The sequence below is a fragment of the Sphaeroforma arctica genome, assembly GCF_001186125.1.
Source record: "Sphaeroforma arctica JP610 unplaced genomic scaffold supercont1.254, whole genome shotgun sequence".
Taxonomy (NCBI): domain Eukaryota; class Ichthyosporea; order Ichthyophonida; genus Sphaeroforma; species Sphaeroforma arctica.
The window spans coordinates 90,599-100,241 of record NW_014040304.1 but is presented as its reverse complement, the minus strand read 5'-3'; the positions used below and the strand labels follow the sequence as shown (position 1 = coordinate 100,241).

Sequence of the window (9,643 nt, the reverse complement as noted above, 5' to 3'; positions counted from 1 at the left end):
GACGGGTGACAACTCCAAGCCGCTGTGAACCGTTCGGTTGTAGGCCAAGAAAATCTCCCACAACTCCTTATTACCCATCGACATACTGAGCCAATCCTTCATGGTTCTATTGGCGCGCTCAATCTGCCCATTAGCTTCGTGTCGCTCAACGGCGGTGTAATGAATGTGCACACCAATTCTACCCCAAAAGACGATGAACTCAGCATTGTCAAATTCTTTCCCGCAATCGACTGTTATCTCATCGGGGATACCAAACGCCAGCAACAAGATCTTCGTCGCTTCTAAGTTGTCAAGGCGGACCGATCACTTAGTTCCAGACCCCATAGCCATTTCGTAAACTTGTCCTGCGCGAGAAGAATCATACGAGTGTCCGCATTCTCATTGCGGAATACATAGAACACATCCATATGGATTCTTTCCATGAACCGCTCGGCTTTCTTAACGACAGGTGGTAACGCTTTTGACAAGTCTTTGCGCATTAATGCACAGGCCCGACAGTCTTGAGTGATACGACACACTTGCTTCTCAGATACATCATCGTTCGTCACCTTGCGGTAGACGTCGGCCAGGCGTTTGTAGCCTACATGAGCAAGATCCTCATGGAGCTCCATAATCAACTCTGGTTCCGCTGTCATTAATGACATAACAACTGCAACCGAGTGATCGTCTGCAGTAGCTAATCGCCCATTAGTTCACCCTTAACGAAGGACAGAGTGGAAGTTAAAGTTCTGTAACAGCAAGAACCAACGGCGAACTCTTCGACCACGCACCGTGTCATCATCACCAAGACGTTTCCAAAGGCCCAACAATGGCAAGTGGTCTGTCACTGTAAGATTCGGTCTCTCAAGGCGATATTAACGCCTTAGAATCAATAAACGCGTTTTTAAATTCTAAGTAACGTGAAAATATCAAAGTAAATAAACGATATAAGACATTTAGTAAAGTTAGGTATGCCTCGTGCAAACAGCAATACTCTGAGGGATTGTGAGGTTGAGACATTGCCTATATATAATCCTCTCAGTACTGTTTCCGCCGAAGGGATTTTATTTAGTGTTTCGTTGTCGCTCTATTAGAAACTATGGTACATTCCACTGGGGCGAAAGAGTACATTTACAAAACTTAAGTTCCTCGTACTATTAAACGTACGTTTATAATTTACGTACTGCTTAAGAGTACGTTTATAACATAGAGTCTAAAACGGAGGCCCGGCCTACTACACAGTACCCACCCAGCTTTAAGACCCATGAGAAGCAAGTTGCTCACTCAAGCTGATTATGGGTCAAAAAGCGAGAAAGGAAAAACGGCTCGAAACATTAAGTAGCATAACATATAGTTAATGTTTCTCAGGTGGAGAAGTTAAGCGTTCTCGTTTACCCTGTGAGTTTTGGGCTTAGGACCAGTAGGTCCGTGGTGGTCGACTGGACGTCTCTTACGCTTCAGTGTCTTAAGCACATATGAAGGATGAGCATTAAGGCTCGGGATAAATGCTGTATGCTGATAAGTTTTAACTTCCGTTCCTTCAGACGATGGAAACATGCTATCTTTTTCAGCTTGTGACTTATGCAGGCGTTTACGCCATTTTCAATTAAAGGCTTTTAAATAGTCTTGATTATCGAAAGCATCTGAAGTCAACTCAGCTATTGTACCGTCTATAAAGCGTGTACGATAGTATGTATAGCCTCCCTTATCCGTTCTCCATCGAATGTCTTTAAATTCAGAACGGTCAAGAGGGGCATTAGAGTCATGTCTTCTTGCGAGAATTGTCTCGGTAGTCGGAATCCGACTAGCGCCTATACTTAAAGCACTGGAACCGTCGGGGTTATTTACCTTGTACGTTCCACTTTTAGTGTCTGCTACAGAGGTTATATATGGACCTATTCTTTTAGATGTTAATACAGTAGCATCGGAATTACGTTGACAGATGTTAACTCTGTCACCAACCTGATACTCTGCTATTATCTTGGTAGTGTTCCAACGCTTTTACCTTTTTAATAAGGCTATATTGCGTATTTCTCGCAAGTAAGGATATACAACGTTATAAATACGTTGTACCTTCTCTAACCATGGTAACTCATGGTGATCAGGTTCGTCCTTGATAAAGGGGATTTGTAACTCACTATATCTGCCACGAAAATAGTGAGCGGGTGTAGTTCCAGTAACCGGATCAGCACACTCGTTCATCTGTGTTTGTACCCACTTAAGGTGGTACGGCCAATCATCTGCATCATCCGTTAATACAGTACGCAAGAAGAACATAAGTCTCTTATGGCGCGTTTCATTCGCGTCTTGCCCTTGCTGTTTGCGGCTTATATTGCACACCTCTCTTATGGCATATGCCTGATACGAGTACTAGCGATTACATTACGTCATCGCAGAGCTCACTACCGTTATCAGTGCACATAATACCCGGCCACCCGTGGTTAGCAAAGACTTGGAATCATAATTCTGCCACGGTCTGCGTATTCTTATCATTTAATGGATAGAGCAAGTCAACCCGTGACGCCACATCAAAGAAGTGGCATACGTAACGGTTGCCTGTGTGCTCGGACGTGGGCAGGTCAACCAGATTAATGATGACCCTGCGCCATGGAACATCTTTAGTCACACTTTTAAGCGGTGCAAAACCATAGCACTTGATCTGATTGAGATCACAGTCTGTGCATGACTGATAGACTCTGTCACCTAAAGTTGCCAGCTTAGGGTGCGCGATCCCATGTCGCTTAGCATCTTTAAGTGCGTCTACTACGTTCTGATGCTTCAGCTTATGATTTTGCTTCAGCCAAGCAAGAATGTTTTCATCATTCTGCTCTTCCAGAATAAATGTAGGGTGTTGAGAATCCACTTGCGTGGTCTCTAAGTCTGTAGTGTTTCCAGACTCCTGTCCTGCTTTTGCATGAGCGTCATAAGTGCGCTCATGTGCGTTAGATACACCTGACTTATTAAATAGTCGCATTATATGTGTGTACGCTTCAGGATTGTCTTTCATTAATCCCTTTAAAAATAAGGTTTGAAAGACCTCGGGCTTGGATTTTATTTTATTAAACAGAGTCCTAGCTAGAGACTGGCGTTTCTTAACAGCGTCATTAGTAGATTGTATTTCTTGTGCACAGACTTTAAATGCTGTGTTGCCTTTGTGCTGCTTAACGTTCAATTGGGTAGAGAGTGGAATCTCTGATTCTTTGACCTTGTCAAGGAAGATCTCAGAAGGGGTCCATTTGGTTGGTCCAACGGGACCTATACGACATAATATAGTATGTCTCCAGGGCGTCTTCTGGACGGCTCGGGTACCCTGATATAGGAAAGTATCTACTTCTTTATCTAAATATATTGGCTCGCATTGTATCATGCTTATCAATTTATTGAGCCATGGATATTTACTCCGTAATGGGCAATACAACGTGATGGTAGCTTTTTGTATATGAACATAATTTAATAGCTGGGCAAATAACTGCCATGGTGGATTAGTCCGCGCATTATGCTGGGAGAGGTCTATTTGAAAGGCGTCGATTTAAAGTCCTGTAATTGATTTCAAGTCCTGTAATTCGATAGTTGTGCATTATGATGTACAGCAAACATATCTATGGTATGTGGCCCATATATCTTTTAAGCCAGTTCAAACCACCTGGGATTACACTTCCAGTCAGTTGCTAGTAACGCACATACGGATTTATTAAAGTCCGGTACAAAGCGTGATAACATATCCGGTAAATGGTTATGTATTCCTGGCAGATGTTTTACATCAAAATGAACCTTTCGTATTGTATCATGCCAGCGACTCAGTAATTGTGAGTCGGGTTTCATCTCTTTCATATATTGAAGAGATTTCTGATCACACATCAGCGTAAATGCTGTTCCGTATAAGTAATCTTGGAAGTGTGTTAGGGCTGCCACTATGGCTAATAGCTCTTGTTTAACAGTTGGATAATTCAACTGTGAAGCATTCATTGCTCGACTAAAGAATTGTATATATCTAGGTTTGTTATTTATAACCTGATATAGTACTCTTCCTAAGACTAAGTCGGAGGCGTCCGTTGCTATTTCAAACGGCACGCCATCGACTAGCCCTTTTACAACTGGGGCTTGTTGAATTGCGTGTTTGAGCGCTTTAAACGCGTCATCACACTCTTTAGTCCACAAGTCTCCTAGTTTGCCTTTTATGACATCTTAAGTGTCCAAAAGGTTTAAGGTAGTCAGCCAAGTGTGGTACACCATCTGGAAAGAAGTTTACAAACCCACACATGCTGTTAACATCTCTTCCTGTAGTTGGTGTTTGCCAATCTAACAGGTGTGCTACCTTACCGGGGTCGATCTTAATACCTTCCTCAGATATATGGTAGCCTAAGAGCTGTATTTCGCTCATTGCGAAGTGGCATTTCTTCTCGTTAACATTGAAGTTTTGCTCGTTGAGTCTCTTAAGGACTCGTCTGACTAATGCGGCGTGTTCGCCCTTAGTCTTAGAAAAGATGACTATGTCATCTATATAGACTTGCACGTTAGGCATGTCTGCAAACATTTCTTCTATTACTTGTTGGAAGAATGCTGGTAAAGAGTATAACCCGAAAGGTGCACCTCTGAACCGGTATTGTTTGCCTTTCCACGTAAAGCTAAAGTATTTACGGTGGGGTTCATGTACCTCCATTTGATGGTATCCTTCTACTTGTAAACACTGTAGCACCTTCCATCCTTCGCAGGAGCTCGTTAACACGAGGTAAGTGAAAGCTGTGAGTCGGCAATAATTTATTTAGAATTCGTACCATCGCTGTGCCTTGTCCTTTGTTTTATCTGGACGTTTCAGGTCAGCATCCGATTTCAGAATATAACAATGGGCGTGTTCTCAGCTGGTTCATTTAAGATTGAACTCAGTCCAGGGCTACGCATGTCCGTACTTAACAAGGATGTAACCAACTCCCACACAGCTGGCCAGTCACGACAAGTGTCTAGCTCATGCTGGTGTCGCTGCAGAATCAAATAACTTGTACCTGTAGGGCCAAACGTCTGCATTAAGGCAGAGAGGGAGCGATATCATTCGTCTCCACGCATTAAGCGTACGGGTTAGCGTGTCGAGGTCATGGTTGTTTATAAACTCGGCCTGCTTGCTGTTGGCATCCGAGTTCGACTTAAGTCGACTGATCTGTCCCTTGTACTTCTGGTTGTCCCTGTGGTCTTGTCCACGTCGGGCCTGAAGTAACTGATCTATGCGCTTTTGCTTCATCGTAATCATATTCGCATAGTATGATACATCATCAGTATGATGTGCATCATTGGCGATTTCTATTTTCATGGTATAATCGTTGACCGATTTATTAAGGTCGGTCACCTCGCCAGAGCGGAAATACTCTGCGGGCTGGTATAAGGCTGTGCGATCGAAGCGATTAAACTCGACATCGTTCACACGTCTACGGGGGTGTTTATTACCCCTTGTAAAATCCATGATAGAGGCCTTTTGGTGCTCTGTTCCACGGGTAGCGGTTGGTATTATAACCTTGGGTGATCCATGCATCGGGATAACATACCCAGTCTTAACTGGTTTCCGACGATTAGCATCCCAAATGGGTACAAGGGGCGGAGTAAATCTACCTGCCTCTGGGTCTATAATACCCTCGAGGATGGGTGACTCACGGCCGGGTGTCAGAACGTAATTCCGATGCTACGGTATTAACAATTAAATGGATAGGTCCATATATAATCTCTGTAGCAGACACTAAAAGTGGAACGTACAAGGTAAATAATCCCGATGGTTCTAGTGCGCTTAATATAGACACAAGTCGTATTCCGACTACAGAGATTATACTCGCAAGAAGACATGACTCTAATGCCCCTCTTGACCGTTCTGAATTTAAAGACACTATATGGAGAACGGATAAGGGAGGCTATACATACTATCGTACACGCTTTATAGATGGTACAACAGCTGAGTTGACTTCAGAGGCTTTCGATAATCAAGACTATTTAAAAGCCTTTAATTGAAAATGGCGTAAACGCCTGCATAAGTCACAAGCTGAAAAAGATAGCATGTTTCCATCGTCTGAAAGAACGGAAGTTAAAACTTATCCGCATACAGCATTTATCCCGAGCCTTAAAGCTCATCCTTCATATGTGCTTAAGACACTGAAGTGTAAGAGACGTCCAGTCGACCACCACGGACCTACTGGTCCTAAGCCCAAAACTCACAGGGTAAACGAGAACGCTTAACTTCTCCACCTGAGAAACATTAACTATATGATATGCTACTTAATGTTTTGACCCGTTTTTCCTTTCTCGCTTTTTGACCCATAATCAGCTTGAGTGAGCAACTTGCATCTCATGGGTCTTAAAGCTGGGTGGGTGCTGTGTAGTAGGCCGGGCCTCCGTTTTATACTCTATGTTATAAACGTACTCTTAAGCAGTACGTAAATTATAAACGTACGTTTAATAGTACGAGGAAATTAAGTTTCCTAAATGTACTCTTAATAGTACGAGGGACTTAAGTTTCCTAAATGTACTCTTAATAGTACGAGGAACTTAAGTTTCCTAAATGTACTTTTAATAGCACGAGGAACTTAAGTTTCCTAAAATGGGTTTTATTAGTTTTATTAAGGGTTTACATATCAGATATTTGGACGTGGCCAATAAAAAGGCCTCAGTAAAATACCAAACATAAGAGTTGGTCTAGTTCTATTAATAGAACCTTATTTACTTTCTAACTTTATTGATATCAGAATACTTCGGTAGCGAGATGGCTCAACCGAATATAGGTTTCTAAGGGCTATTAACGTTACCTAGTTGATCCTCCGATCAGCCAACCAGATGTGCCAGTCTGATGAAGGCGAAGTCGGTAATTCTTGATAGTGGCAAGTTATTGGTTAATGCCAATAACTAAGGACGTCAAGAGTATTTTTATTTATTTAATTAATTTTTTCTAAAGATAAGATTTTATGAGTCTCTCGGATTCGCCCCAGTGGAATGTATCATAGTTTCTATTAGAGCGACAACGAAACACTAAATAAAATCCCTTCGGCGGAAACAGTACTGAGAGGATTATATATAGGCAATGTCTCAACCTCGCAATCCCTCAGAGTATTACTGTTTTCACGAGGCAAGCCTAACTTTATTAAACGTCTCATTTCGTTTATTTGTATCGATATTTACACTTTACTTAGAATTTACCTACGCGTTTATTTATTCTAAGGTATCAGTATCGCCTTTATTAGACCGAATCTTACAATGTGGAAATTGGAAAAGGTATTAATTAATAAAGCCATTAAAAATCATTTTAGGAAATTTAAGTTCCTCGTGCTATTAAGAGCACATTTAGGAAACTTAATTCCTCGTACTATTAAGAGTACATTTAGGAAGCTTATGTTCCTCGTACTATTAAGAGTTCATTTAGGAAAATTAAGTTCCTCGTACTATTAAGAGTACGTTTATGATTTACGTACTGCTTCAGAGTACGTTTATGATTTACGTACTGCTTCAGAGTACGTTTATATATAGAGTCTAATGTGGAGGCCCGGCTTATTACACCTCTATCAATGCTACATGCTCATTAATTGTCATCGAACACAGAATCACATCATCTATGTATATGAACACGCCCTCGAGATCTCCTATGGTTACCTCCATCGACGATTGAAAGGTAAATCCGGAGTCCACGAGGCCCATGGGCATTACAGTATAGCGATATCTTTGACCCTCAAACGTAAAGGTCGTGTAACTTCGAGCGGTATCCGACAACTTAACATGTCAGTACCCCCTAGCTATATCCAATTTGGTATAATACTTATACACAGAGGCTTCTCGTACCAGGTATTCCCCCTTCGGTACGGGAAAGTCACGATATTTTACCTGGCGATTCAGAGGCACCAGATTCGCACAAATTCTCCAATCATCTTGTTCTTTCTTGGGCACCACAACCGGTTGAAGATTCCACAATATCTTCCAATCGCATCGTTCGATTACCCTTCTTTGAGCATGGCCAATATTTCCTCACGGATTGCCACCCTCTTCTCAATGTTCTTTTCTTCGTAGTACACGTATACTGGAATAGCGCCATCCTGTAAAATGATATCGTACTCAGCTCCCTCGATCGTCGAGTACTCCCCATCTGTCCAACAGACCTCCCTTAAAAGCTCAGAGATGGCGTCAGTCATCCATTCTACCTGTACAGGCGCCTCCTCACTAGCCGAGTCTGCTCCTCGCCAAGAAAGGCCCTTTTCTAGCTCTAAGATATGATCCGTGCGAGATCTCACAGTCGTTGACGATCCCATCACACGATCCCGTATCCAAGGCCATCTCAATAGTGACACGTCTAACACTCCGTTATCTACCACGTCAAATACTTCCTGAGTAACGACCTCAGTGAAGTCAACATCGAGCGTTACCTTTCCTAGCGAAAGTATACGCCCACCAAATCCATCCAGTATTCTCTCCTCCTTCGTTTCTGGACCAGCCTAGCCATTCGGTAGTACACTTATCTCTGCCCCGCTGTCTAATATAGCCGACACCGTACGACCATCTATTAGCAAGTTCTCTCTCCAAACTCTCTTGATATCCCCAATGCGCCACACGGCAGCCGCATGTCATTCTTGTTTGCATACCGCCTGCATGTGGCTCTTTTTAATCTCCATCGAACTTGCAATCCTTCGCAAAATGGCCCTTCTTGCCACACCTTTTGCAACGGTTTGAATTTGGGTTACCGGTGACATTGGTAACTGTGTCGGTGGTCTGTGACCTTTGCATAATCGACCCTGTTTCTTCAGTCCACGAATGAAGATATCAACCTTCTCCTCGTCAGCAATGCGCGGTACATTGAGTAGTAGCTCCTGGAACTTTTAAGTATATGCACGCACCGAACCAGTCTGACGTACTGCCATAAGCTTCTCGCAGCAGTCGTTCTCCCAATTTGGTGGCAAAAACATAGTTTGTAGACCGGCAGACATCCCCCCCAAGTGTTAAACCGCCCGACAGTCTCAGGATATCACGCCAATGCACGGCCACTAAGAAACGTACTAGCATATTGTAACTTCACCGCTTCTTCGACATCACGTCCGGCTGCAACCTGTTCCGCTGCAAACATTTGTTCCATTCGATATAGCCATTTGCGAACGCAAGACACATCGGCCTTCCCATCATACACGTCTGGCTTGTTCAGTTTGAGATTGGTTCTAACCCCACGAGGTCTATTTCTTTCCTCGGTCCATTGCAGCTGAAGCTGCGTTAATGCAGCCTCCATCTGTTGGACCTTTACCTCCATCGTTGCAACCCACTGCTGCTCTGCATTAGCCATAATGAAACGAATTATTGAAATCACGATAGTATTTGCCTCAGAGTACTTCTAAGGGGGTGCGATACATGGTAATAAGGCCTACGGCAACGAATTAATTACGTAAAGAAGAGTCCAGCAAGTGGATTTCTACTCTTCTGAACTTTACTGCACGGGTCTCCCCAATCTCTTAATGACAATGTCTAATGCAATTTCAATATATCTATTCCAGTATAACTATGCCCAACAACAGCTGACAGCAACACTGGAGGCACAGTTCCCTTAGATGGCGGCTCCGCTATAGAGGGGCTTCCCAGCAACTTTAAATTATAAGATCCCTGACCCTAATTTCCTGACCTGATCCCAATTTGATCGTGCCCGGCAATCCCAAAATTCCATAAA

General features: G+C 43.0%; 1 protein-coding gene across 1 annotated transcript; it reads right to left on the bottom strand.

The window, feature by feature from the left end:
- Positions 1-8,956: 8,956 nt before the first annotated feature.
- On the bottom strand, positions 8,957-9,265 carry SARC_04495 (hypothetical protein; the record flags this gene model as incomplete). Its single annotated transcript, XM_014301685.1, has 1 exon — positions 8,957-9,265. The coding sequence occupies one exon, from the start codon at positions 9,263-9,265 to the stop codon at positions 8,957-8,959; it is 309 nt and encodes a 102-aa protein (XP_014157160.1).
- Between the last annotated feature and the right edge of the window lie 378 nt (positions 9,266-9,643).